This window comes from Halichoerus grypus, chromosome 2 (assembly GCF_964656455.1).
Source record: "Halichoerus grypus chromosome 2, mHalGry1.hap1.1, whole genome shotgun sequence".
NCBI classification, from domain to species: domain Eukaryota; kingdom Metazoa; phylum Chordata; class Mammalia; order Carnivora; family Phocidae; genus Halichoerus; species Halichoerus grypus.
Window position 1 is genome coordinate 33275037 of NC_135713.1, and position 13721 is coordinate 33288757.

The following is a 13721-nucleotide window of genomic DNA, read 5'->3' on the forward strand; positions in this document are numbered from 1 at the left end:
GATGAGAAACAAGACCAGCAAACTGATTCAGACAGGTTCTCTCAGTCTTTCTCACTTTCCCTGGGATCATCTCATGTCCAGATTTATGTGTTCAGAAAAAAATTTGCATCAATTGACCCAGAGGTGATCAGACTCTAGGGGCCCAATTTATACTAGCCAAACTCAAGAGATGGACCAATATACCAGAATACCAATTCATTCATTTATTCTCCATTTCAGCTGTCAAGCAATTTCATTTCAGCTGGTTATTGTATTAGTTTTTTAGAAAGAGAGGAAACCCAGAAAGCAAAATAAGAATCAGAAGGTAATTTGGCAATGGTAGAGTTGGAATAGAGGGAACTGAATGACTTCAGGCGAGAGCATCACCAAGCTCTGAGAGATTATTGTACCTGTTTCTGTACTGAGGCATTCTTGTGGGCTGATTAAAGCAGTCTTGGCCAGGGGCAGTTGGAGGAGACAAAGTCACAGATTATTTACTAATTATTTAGCATTTCTCATCCATCATTTATTGATTGGACTAGATTGCCTCTCGAGTCACAAAATTTCTTTTTTTCTTTTTGCCCATAATTATTTTTTTTCCCAGATTTTTATTTAAATTCAAGTTAGTTAACATATAGCATAATATTGGTTTCAGGAATAGAATTTAGTGATCCATCACTTAAATATAACACCCAGTGTTCATCACAACAAGTGCCCTCTTAATACCCATCACCCATCTAGCCCATCACCCACCCACCTCCCTCCATCAACTCTCACTTTGTTCTCTATCATTAAGAGTCTCTTACAGTTTGCTTCCCTCTCTCTCTTCTTTTTCTTTCTCTTTTTTCTCCCTTCCATTATGTTCATCTGTTTTGTTCCCTAAATTCCACATATGAGTGAGATCATATGGTATTTGTCTTTCTCCAACTGGCTTATTTTGCTTAGCATAATACACTCTAGTTCCATCTACATCATTGCAAATGGCAAGAGTTCATTACTTTTTATGACTGAGTAATATTCCATTGTGTGTGTGTGGGTGTGGGTGTGTGTGTGGGTGTGTGTGTGTGTATCACATATTCTTTATCCATTCATCAGTTGATGGACACTTGGGCTCTTTCCACAGTTTGGCTCTGGTTGATAATGCTGCTATAAACATTGGGGCACATGTACCCCTTTGAGTCTGTATTTTTGTATCCTTTGGATAGGTAAATACATAGTAGTGCAATTGCTGGATTGTAGGGTAGCTCTATTTTTAACTTTTTGAGGAACCTCCATACTGTTTTCCAGAGTGGCTGCACCAGTTTGCATTCCCACCAATAGTATAAGAGGGTTCCCCTTTCTCTGCATCCTCACCAACATCTCTTGTTTCCTGGGTTGTTAATTTTAGCCATTCTGACAAGTATGAGGTGGTATCTCATCATGGTTTTGATTTATATTTCCCTGATGATGAGTGATGTTGAGCATCTTTTCATGCGTCTGTTAGCCTTCTGGATGTCTTCTTTGGAAAAATGTCTATTCATGTCTTCTGCCATTTATTAACTGGATTATTTGTTTTTTGGGTGTTGAGTTTGGTAAGTTCTTTATATATTTTGGATACTAACCCTTTATCTGATATGTCATTTGCAAATATCTTCTCCCATTCTGTAGGCTGTCTTTTAGTTTTGTTAATTGTTTCCTTTGCTGTGCAGAAGCTTTTTATCTTGATGAAGTCCCAGTAGTTCATTTTTGCTTTTGTTCCCCTTGCCTTTGGAGACGTGTCTAACAAGAAGTTGTTGTAGCCGAGGTCACAGATGTTACTGCCTGTGTTCTCGTCTAAGATTTTAATGGTTTCCTGTCTCACATTTAGGTCTTTCATCCATTTTGAATTTATTTTTGTGTTTGGTGTAAGAAAGTGGTCCAGATTCATTCTTCTGCATGTTGCTGTCCAGTTTTTCCAACACCATTTGTCGAAGAGACTGTATTTTTTTCCATTGGATATTCTTTCCTGTTTTGTTAAAGATTAATTGACCATAGCGTTGTGGGTCTATTTCTGGCTTTTCTATTCTGTTCCGTTGATCTGTGTGTCTGTTTTGTGCCAGTCCATACTGTCTTGATGTCAAGTCACAAACTTCTTTGCTCTGCTAAAAAGCCCTTCTCCGGTTGGACATGTTTCAATGGTGACTGGATAATAATCTTCCTGATTAATGTTTAGGAAGTCAACCTTGGACTCTATAATGGACTTTTAGAGATTGTATTAGTTTTCTATTGCTTCCATAACCAATTATCATAAATATATTGATTTGTGACAACACCCATTGATTACCTCACAGTTATGAGGTAAGAAGTCTGGGCACAGCTTGCATGGCTCAGCTGAATTCTCTGCTTAGAGAATGCTGAAATCAAAATATTTTTTAGGGTTTTGTTACCTTCTGGAGGCTCTGGGGATAAATTAGCTTCCAAGCTCCTTGAGGTTGCTAACCCAATTCAATTCCTTGACATCAGAGGACTGTCTTCCCTGTTTCCTTGCTGTCTGGCAGCTAGGAGCCAGTTTTTGCTCCCAGAGTCTGCCTGCCTTAATCTCCTGCTTTCTTTGCTGCCCCCTCCAGCAACAGCACATCAAATCCCTCTCAGATTTCTCATCTCTCTGACTTCCTCTTCTGCCACATCTCACTGATTACTTCTGCTTTTACAGGCTAATTACATTTGCTCACCTCAGTAATCTAGGATAATCTCCTATTTTAAAATCAGTTGATTAGTAACCTTAATTACATCTACAGAGGTCCTTCAGAGAAATACCTAAATTGGTGTTTGATTGAAAAACCAGAGATGGTCATCTTGAGGGGACCTTGTGAGCCACACTTTGAAATAATGTTTTGTCATTACTTGAGTGATCTTATCTGTGAATGCTGATTTCATCCATTACGTGTATTCTCTTTATCTTGCCATTTCATGGGATAATATTTTCTTTTCCTACCTTTATATTTAGTATTTCATCCACTTGGCATAGGAAGTCCTCTATTGCAAAAATTACCCTTATTGGTTGACTAAATGGGAAAGATTGATTTTTTTTTTTTTTTCCTCTCCCTCCACTCAGCTGAGGAAGGCTCCCTGGGGTGTGTGAGCACTATTTTCACAAACTGAAAAATCATAGCACATTTGGTTTGTACTAGGTCAGTGATTCTCAGCCCTTGCTGCACTGTAAAATCTCATAACAAATGTTAAGGGATTAATACTCAGGCCCCACCACAGAGATTCTGATTTATCTATAAAACCAGGTCATTTTTTTTTTTTTCCCAGTTTCCCACATGGTTCTAATTTGCAGTCAAGGCTGAGAACTATTGATATGCTCCAAACTTTCTGTTTTGGAGATAAGGAAGCTGAGGCGGTGATAAGTGACTGCCCGAGTTACCGAGTCAGGCTGTATTGGGCTGGCACCCTGGGCATAGGATTGCTGACTCCTTCTCTAGGAGAAATGATTTGCTGGACGGCTCATAACTAATGACAGATCTGGTGCTCTGTGCCAGATTTGTGCCCCAAACAAAAGGTTTATGGTTTAACTCTATGTAGATTTCAGTGCCCAGTGATTACCTGCAAAATGAATGTGAGAGAGATCTAGAACATCCTGCCTCTTGCTTCAGTAGCGAGACTGTTTCTTTCCAGGACTTGAAGAAACTATTAGACCTTGCAAAATAACTGTTTAAAGGTCCTTGCTCAGCAGCTTGACTTGCTCATGAGCAATAAGCACAGATATGTTCTGGCCTAGCCAGGGAGCTGGCCACATGGACATCCACAGTCTCTCAGTGTCCCAGAGCTACATGCTGCCATGTGGTCGCCACTTAGCTGCGTGGGACTCCGGAACACTTGAAGTCTGGCTAGCGCCAGTTGTGATGTGCTGTGTGAAATACACACGAGGTTCAAAGATTCCATATGAAAAAAGGAGTGTAAAATATCTCAATACTTTTCATATCACCTGTATGAGGAAATGATAATATTTTGGATATACTGGGTTGAATAAGATATATGATTAAAATAAATTTTATGTATTTCTTTCTTAATGTGGTTACCAGGAAACTTAAAAGTACATACGTGGCTGGCCCTTGTGTCTCAAATTATATTTCTGTGACACAGCACTGTTTTTGAGGGTATTTTCTATTCAAGCTGTTAACAGTGAATGGTCCGAGTCCAGCTGTGACACCTCCTATGATCTTGAAGAGTGAAGTGGTATATTATACACTTCCTGGAGCTGAGACGTGACATTGATCTGCCCAATGTCTGCCATCTATTTGGCAGCCAGTCGGTCTGGCCAAATAGACTTCTTTCTATTTATATATATAGGCTTAGAGGAGGCGGGGCAGGGGCAGGGGATGCCCCCATGTCATGGAAAGAGCACACTTCATAGCTCTTAAGTAATGTACCCGAAAGTAGATCAGGTGCTCTTGGAGACTCTAAGGCCTAGAGGTGAATATTATATCCCTTGAGCAATACTCCTAAAGAAACTGCTGTGTCAGCATTTATAAATTATTACCGTGCTTGACAGGTCTGGAGCACTGAAAATCCTGTGGTGTCTGCCCCTGTCCATAATTCAAACCCAAACTTTACTCCTTCTCTTTTTCTTACTGTCTATAGCTTTTCCTGCCTCACTGGTAGCCCCCTGCTCGTGCGCTTAGTCAGCCTAGTTTCACATTTATGAAGAAGCATGGGAAGGGGAAGGCAGGCCTTGGAGACCTCAAACATGGTTCTAACTGTCTGAGGGATTCACTTAACCTCTCAAAGTTCCTCTATACTTTCTCAATTTGAAAATGAGGCTGTCTTTTGCAGGGTCTGTGCAAACGTCGAGAGAAATAACAAGACTCCTGGGAGACTTATTCATTGGGCAGATTTTAGAGTAGGCATCTACCTGTGTCAGGCCCAAGGCTAGTTGTTGGGGATCTAGTGAGTGAGTGAGTGAAACACACCTACGGCCCCCAGTTGCTCACAGCTAAAGGAAGAGAAGGACAAGGCGCCTGGCAACATCAGGACAGGAGTAGTTCTCAGTGAATGGCAAATTTCATTACACCGCACAGCATGGGATTCGGCTTATCACAAAATCTTGGGGTGGGGTGCAGACAGGGCAACTGAAGCCCACGGTGATTAAGTGACTGCCCGAGTTACCAGGTCAGGCTGTGTTGGGCTGGCACCCCGGGCATGGGATTGCTGACGCCTTCTCTAGAAATGCTTCGTCCAGAAGGTCACATTGCCTCACTCTTGGTTTCTCAACTTGTTTACCTTAAAAGAACAAGTTCATTTTGGACTTGATAAAAGTAAAGAAAAGTTTATCCCAATCTTTGCTCTATATGTTATCTGGGTCTGCTAGTAGCTCCTTTTAGCACACTATGAGTTATTGTACTCATCATTGTCAGATTATCATCTCATCAAGATAATAATGTTTGTGCTTGAAGACTTCATTCTATGAGATCATGTCTTCAACAGCTTATCTATGTTCTATTAAATTAGGTAAAACAAAGCCAATTTCCATCTGAGAGTTTGAAAGAAACTCCAACATCTTTAACTTTGTTTAAAGCATATTCCCCATGTTCTATATGATCTATCACAGTAATAAAAAAAAAATAAATTTAAAAAAGAGCCACTTGTGAAAAGAGAAACAGCAGAAATTCAGAAAGGGGTTTGTGTTTTCAAATTCTGTTTTGGAAAAAAATGACTTGGTAGGTGCAGTGATGTAAAGGATGACATAAAAAGGAACATATCATTCAAATAAGCACCTATGCAATTAATTTCTCTTCCACGTGAGAGTCACTCCTGCCTTGTGAATCGGTGGGTGCACCACATGAATCAAGCTGGGTGAGTGGCGGTCATCTGCAAGGATAGTCGCTGCAGTGAGGTATTGCAAAGTGCCACTGAGTCATACTGACCTCGAACAGAATGCCCCATGTACCAAGAACGTCCACTCCTAGCAGGGTAGCCCCTGCACACCAAAACAGGAGCAGCACTAAGCATTTAGTGCTGAAAGGCCTGTATTTTTTTCACTTCTCCAAGAGAGGAAGAGGTGAAGACTTAAATTCCTGTAATCCAGCTGCCTTTTGTATTCTCATAGGGAGAGTCCTAGCTTCAAGCCAAGTGTCTCATCACTGCAATTCATCTACCCAATTTTCAGCTCTAGAAATCCATGATTCACAAAACAAATGATCCGGACCCAGTAACAACAGCATGAGATCGTCATGACGGGTGAAATCAGCCTCTAGATTATTTCCCACAATCGGGCCTCCGTTTTGAAGGTGCATAATTGCCCATACACCTAAGCAAAACTGAGCAGCCTTTCCACCTTAGCGTAGGAGACGCACACGTTACACTGTGATGCTTCTTCCTTTTCCTTGGACCCTTACGTGATGTAAGTGCATGGTTGAAGAAGGGGTCTTCTATGTTGTGGCTACCCAAGAACCCATTTGCTGATTGCTTTACCACCTCCCTAGGCTTCCATGTCATGGTATATAAATGAGGACCCCACTCCCCATCCACCCCATGGAAACATTATCAAACATAGTCTATTTATTACTGGTATCAGAAAGACTCTAATAATGTATTTATTGGATACATGTAGAGGGCATGCTAAATGTTTTGAATAAATCAACTCATTTAATCTCCTCCTGATTTTCCTAGGAAAAAGGTAATAATATTCTCATCCTTATATTAGAGAAGAGTGAACAGGTTTGGTAAAGCTAGCATTTGAACCTAGCTCTCTCTGACTCCAGAACACATGCTCTTAACCCCAAGCTCACTCCCTCTGTAAATGAAGATCAAGGATGGCATTTATGGTGGAGGCTGATGGTAATTTCTAAAGACTTGGGAAAATACCTGTCAGTGATCATTAACTGAATGTGATCCGCGAACAGTGGTACGTACCGATGGTATCAGCGAAATCAGGTGTCCAGGGTTCACTCAGTAGCACGGTCTCTTACCTCTTGTATCGGTGTCAGCAGATTGCTTAATCCTTGTACCTGTTACCTACATGCAGCCTGGAGAGCATCATTCACTTCCCCGGCTGCTGGTGTGCTGGGTCCAGTTTGAACTGGCTTGTGAATCCACGTTCACTGACTTCAGGGAATCCAGGTTCGGTGACTTGGTAACTTAAAATCAGCCTTGGTGGACGTATTTACACCACAGAAACTGGTCAGTGCTACAGTCATGGTCCTTCTCTCTCTCTCTCTCTCTCTTTAATTCCAGAGAGACAATTGTTACACATTTATAAGTGCACCACTGTCTATGACTCAAAGAGAGATACAGTATGAATTGTCACCCTTCTAAAGGTAAACAAAGGCATACTGGGTACCCTTAAAAAAAACCCAAATATAATCATGCCTAATTCTTCAGTCCCCATCATTCTGCATTTGGGATGACCTCTTAAAATGTAACTGTAAAGATGTTATATGTCATTAGAAGTACAAAATTGTGTATTATTGTTTCTGTTACAAAAACATACATGCCCACTGTAACAGTTTAATGTTTCTGAATGCAAGTACAGACATACAAACCATAAAATATATATATATCAGTGTTGTCAAAGAGAAATATAAAATATAATGCAAGCCACATGTGTGATTTTAAATTTCCTGCTGGTCACATTTTAAAAAATAAAAAGAAATAGGGATTGCTAGTTTTCAATAATATGTTTATTTAACCCAGCAATCCAAAATATGAGTTTAACCTATAGTAAACATAGACCTTATTGAAATATTTTGCATGCCTTTTTTGTACCAAGCCCTCAAAACCCATGTATGTTTTACACTTACAGCACATCTTAATTTGAATGCTAAATTTGCGTCAGAGAGACTTGATCTGTATTTAGATTTAATAAAATCTACAGCTGAAAAACTAGATTCCTATCAAAACCTGTTTTGTATATACTTAATTAAATGCTTAATTAAAATTACATAAAAATTTAGCCTATTTAATTCCTCAGTTGCATTAGCCACATTTCCAGTGCTCGGTGGCCACTGGTGATGGGTGATAACTGAATTGGTCAGCACAGGTACATACGATCTATGCTTTAAATGTTTTATTAAAAAGGCGATTTATTATATATACTACTCCCAAAGGCCTCTTTTTCCCTCATACATTACACATTTAAAATAATTTTCCATCCTATATTCCCCACTAGATCCTGAGAAAGGAAAAATCTCAGCGAAAGTAGGTATGTCAGTAATGTCTGTGAACAGTTTCTCTCTTACTAATTGGAAAGAAAGAAATTAACCTAAGGCAGTTTGGATCTGACCAATTTTCAAATGACCAGCACCATAAAAAGTGAGTAATAACATGAAAAAATGCAAACTAGTCAAATAAATGCCAGGTACTAATTAGAATGGGTCATTTCAAATACTTGGATTCGCCTCTTTTTCAATGTCGAGTTCTTAGAACAGCTTCACTGGGAAATCAACTAGATTCGGTTTTGCAATATTTCATTGGTAATGAACACCTGCATCAGAAAGTACACATTTATTAGGTTATCTAACTAGAGTCTTGGTTTTGCAATATAAACAATTCTGCTTCTGTGGGGATTTTTTAATCAGCTCTTACTTTTTTGGTATCAGGATAGCTAGATCAGTAAAACAAAAAAATTGGGGAAATATTATTTCTATCAATTCAGCTGCCATATTGGTATTTTGCCTTTGTTAAGGCAAACTACAAGTTCCTCAGTCTATCTTATTATTCTATCTATATATTAATATGCTGACGTCATTCTTCTAGGGATGCTGTTGACCACTTTCCTTTTAAATACCTGATACAAATCAGAGGGTCTAGGTGGCTTCAGGTGGTGGTTCCTTTTGTCTTTGCCAAATTACAAACCAGATAGGAGCACATTTTCCCCTAAATGGCTTAACATACTTTATAATATTACTTTTAATAAAGTTAATGTGGGGGTTCTTCATGAAATAGCCTAGTCTTCATATTAAATTCATCTTGTACTCATCATCTCTATGTAAATCTCTGAAATCCAGTAATGACTTCCCCTCTGTCTTTCAGTCTTTGGTCTCCTACCTTCAGCTTCCCACCAGACATTTCTTATACTTCCACAAGTCTTTAAATCACTATTAAATCACTTTAATACCAAATATCCCAAGACAGTCTTGTAATCTTCTCATTCCTGAACAACTCAGATCCCAAAATCCTGATTTCTATCAATAGTGCCATCTTTCATCCACACATATACTATATACTCATTCATTTGTGATAGGCATGTTTTCTTTATCATCTCCTGTATCCAGTCATCGCCAAATCTTGTCGGTATTTCTCAGTGATACCAAGTTAAGAAAGTATGAGGGGCAGATTTATCCTAAGAAAAATCCACTTTGCACATACTGTCCTTATCCCAAAACTTCCAGTGACTTTCTGATTAATATGAGTTGAACTGCGGGGGCACCCGGGTGGCGCAGTCGGTTGAGCATCTGGCTCTTAATTTTGGCTCAGGTCATGATCTCAGGGTCCTGGGATAGTGGGATCCAGCTTCTGCCCTTCCCCATACTCTGAGTTCAGCAGGGTGTCTGCTTGGGGATTTTTCTCCCTCTCCCTCTACTCCTCCCCCGAGCTCACACTACATAAATAAATAATTAAATAATAAACAAACAAACAAACAAATAAATAAATAAATCTATCTATCTGTCTTTTTAAAAATATCTGAGTTGAACTGCTGTTTCGGTCTAGTCCTCCCTTACCAACCCAATGTTATTCCCCTTTATTCATAATTTCGAAACTTGTTCTCTCTCTCACCTCCAACTACTGCCCTGAACTAATCAGACCCAGAGCCATACCTTTGTATCTGTACCATCAGAGTTTTTAACCCATAATGCAAGTTCACACCCCTCCCTCACTATTCCTTACCTATTACAATCTTCTCTGTCATTTAGTTCTAATTTTAAGCCCCTCAGTTCAGTGGCTGATTTTTTTTCCCCCACTCTGATCTTTCTTTCACTTTTAGGTATGCTTCCTCTTTTCCCAATTTCATTTGCCTATCTTGCCTAATTCTTGAGGTAAAGAACCATGATTTTGATTGCTTTTGTATTCTCCAGTGTGCCCTGGTCAATTCTAGGAGTTCAACGAATTCTTGCTAATTTTAAAATAAAGAGAATTGAACTAATTCCTTTCTTGGCCTGGAGTTGGTTATAACATGTTGGAAAAAATATTATGTTTAATCTCCATCTCTTCTCATGTGTTTAGGTACTGTTTTATAGCCAGGAATAAAAGTCAGTATATCACAGGCCTAACTGTAATTTAGAGTCTCCTCTGCTGGGCAGTTTACAGAATTAAAACTCACACCAGCTGATGACACTGCTTTTCAGCTGGCTCTCCCTTGAGGAAGTTGGGGGGGGGGGGGAAGGACAAGGGGGGGAGGGCAGGCAAAATGCCTCAGGCTTTGAAAGTGGAAATGGTGTGAGTTCCATTATGCAAGAATGGAAGCTTGTCTCCCCTACCCAACCACCGTCCCACCCCAAATGAAAATCTTGCCATGAGGCTATAGCCAAAGAATGCATAAATATCAGTAGAAATTTAGAGAGGTATTTTCCCTAGAAAAATCTTGCAAACTTAAAAACCCAGTAGGCTAAGGTACATTTGGTAGATTCCTCTGGACAGTACCTGCCTCTATATAGAGACTTATATTGGGGAAGGGGAATAATGGGACTTTGTCCTGCTCACATCTGGCACATTATTGACAGACGACCCTGAAGTTTCACACTTCGTATGTTGGCACTTTGTCCTCTCCTAGGGATGTTTTCTCCCAGCTAACACCTAACAAAGAAGGATCCTCTTATCTAGAAGCTGCCATAGGGAGTTCTGCAAAATGGAACGGGGCAGCTTCCAGTCAAATCGAACAGAATGTCCATCAGCCTGGTTGTGTGCTGGCCCTGGGGACAGTTCACTAGGGGACTACTTTGACAGTCAGCCCCACTGAGCCCGCAACCGTGGAAGTAGAGCTTTAGTCTTGGATGAAACAGTGAGCTCTTCCTGAATCCAACCACACCTCTCCATCCTCTTCTCTGCTACCTAGTTGGAGCTTGGGCCAAGGCCGTATGCAGTACTCTCAGTGCTGCAGTGAATGGTTCTCAGCTCCTATTTGGGGGAATGGCAGTTTTAAATACCTCCTTTTCTGCTGTAGGAGTGTGCAAACAGATTTCTGGTTGATTTTGCTTTAAGATTCTGATTTGTTTGTCTCATTGTATGAGATAGAATGCGTGCTATGGAGATAGGTTGTTGATCATTTGGATCATAGGTTGTTGATTCATTTGCAGACAGCAACTTTCAAAAGTTTGGGATGGGAGGGAGTCATCTACTATTCATCTGAAGCAAAATTCACTTGTCTTGGGCATCTGCCAAATATCTTTGAAATATTTGAAGAGGCGACTTCCAAACCAGAGAAGGCAGCCGTCTGAGCAATGCAAACCTATTCATATCTTTATTCAGTTGGGAAGCCAAAAACCCTGCCTGGGAATTAGAATTCTGTTACAACCTGATATCCAGAGAACAAGTGCCAAGGGAGGTTTCTTCACCTGACACTAAGTGCATTGGGAGATTGCTAGTAAAGCTAACACTATATAGAGAGCCCAGTTCCTCCATGCTTTTCCGACTTAAAAAAATATATATATTTAAAAATAAATTTTAAAAGGAAATATCCAGTTAACAACAGGATGGCATTTTCAGCCTTTAGCATATTTATTTTTAGCCTTTTTATGTATTTCTGCTGGAGGCTTCAAGCTCGGATTACATGGCCTATTCACCCACTAGTAAAGGATCTAAGGAGAGATGCTCCAAGGTTCGCATTTGCAAAGTAGATGAGGCTGATGCAAGGCCATTAGCTCGGAGCCTTCCAGGTTAGGAATTTAAAACATGGATGTGACGATAACTGTAACCCACATTTGTGTGAACTCTCATAATTGGCCACGTGCGTTCACGTGCGGTGTCACACTCAGTTCTGCCCGTGACTCCAGGGGGCAGTGTTTGAGGGCACTCTTTAGGCATTCCGCATGCACGTGCGTATTCAGACACAGGAAGATATTCAGTTGATGTAGAAATGTGTATTCTTAGAATTTTTTAAGAACATAAAATCATTTGGAACAAAAAAAGAAATGATGGGCCCTCCACTATCTAGAAATGAAAGTATGAAATATCACATTTGATGCCTATTCAGAATTACACGGCCATTACCGGGGACCACACCATTCATTCCATTACCCACGAGAACAAATGTTCTTGTTCATCATTTCAGCCTGATTAGGGGTAACGAGAAGGGCTCTTTCATTATCGTCAAGAATATACAATAGTGAAAATGAGGCCGGAGGGAGGCCCTGGAGGAGAGCCCAGGGCGATGATCAGGTATGCCTGAGTGATGTGTAAGTAATGTAATTTTATGGAAATCGTACGACTAAGCTTTAAAGGAGTTGGCCTTAGTTGTTAGATGTAGCAACAGCCCTCCAAAGGACAGTGTGCTGAGTTCAATTTAGACCAGCCCAAACATGTCTCTTCAGAGATCCTAGAAGTGGACCCCTGGATTATTGATTCCAAAGCAGCTTATTTCCTCCAGGTAAAGGCACGTGCTGGCTGAGGCGTGATCTGCTCCCCTGTTCATCAAACCGAAGGGATTCAGGTGTGGCCACACTGGGGATCCCAGATAGCTAGCAAGGCTGCGAACTGACCTTTCTTTGAGTCTGGGATGTTCCCTGGTCTTTCAGAGCCACAGTCCTCCTAAAACAGAAAACCCAGGACACCAGGTATTCTAAGGAGGACCACCTAGGCAGCAGAGATGTTTTGTAGTCTTTTGCTTCTCACCTTCTCCTTTCTGCTGTCTTCTAGCTAAACCTCCTCATGATGGCTCATTAGTACACTCTTCTGAGTATTAGTTGCGCTCTTTTATTCACTGGGAAACACACTGGAGAAGTCTTCCTATTACAAGTGGGTTGTTGTGTTTTTCCTTTTATGGCCTGTCCAGCTCAAGGCCCTATGCTTGGTGATACTGCTGACGAGTTTTTCTATTTCCAGATCAAGTTAAAGTGAAACCACACTGGCCCTATTATTGAAGCACCTTGTGGTGAGGTGCTTCTAGGGCTGTTGGCCAGGGTGTGAAAATCGCTAGTGTCCATGTTATTTCCTGAGGCAAGCACCCATGGGAAGTAGAATTTATTATAAACCTACTGTTTGCCCTCATGAAAAGTATAACAATACGAGACTCTGGGGCAATGAAATGTACTAGGACTCCTTTGAGAACTGACCTGCATGTCAGCTCATTCGTGGTTTAGCCAGTTTTTAAACAGTATGCAATGATAATGGTCTGCTTTTAGTTGGCTTTATCTTATTCTTTTTTGTGCGATTGCAGGTCCTACAGGTATGGATCTCTGGCAGCTGCTGTTGACCTTGGCAGTGGCAGGCTCAGGCAATGCTGTTTCTGGGAGTGAAGGTGAGTTCTGCTTTCCCATTCCCACCCCCAGTGTTTTGAAATAACACTGAACTTTATTTGTTAAATGTAAGTTCTTTGGATGATTTAATTCAAAGAGGTAAGTTTTAAGTAACAGCAAATAGGAAACTTGTCTTAGCTTTAAAATCATAAGCTAGGAGGACTTTTCTGTGGATGTTTTAGGAGGAATACAGTTTTGGCATCTAATGTTTGCACATCAAAAATAATGCTGCAAATCATGCTGAGGGCATTTATACTGAAGGCAAGCCAAGTCTCTTGGCCCTGGGAGAGATACTGCAATTGCACTGGAGGGTTGGTTATTAACCTACTG

The 13721-nt window shown here is 40.5% G+C and overlaps 1 protein-coding gene across 5 annotated transcripts in view; it reads left to right on the plus strand.

Moving 5' to 3' along the window:
• The window catches only part of GHR (growth hormone receptor), a 258077-nt gene that overhangs the window by 106402 nt on the left and 137954 nt on the right, over positions 1-13721 (plus strand). For all 5 annotated transcript variants that reach the window (XM_036067251.2, XM_036067258.2, XM_078066687.1 and 2 more), the window contains one exon: positions 13313-13393. In XM_036067251.2, coding sequence (XP_035923144.1) covers positions 13373-13393 — 21 coding nt within the window. In that variant the 5' untranslated portion in view covers positions 13313-13372. The remainder of the gene's footprint in view (positions 1-13312; positions 13394-13721) is intronic.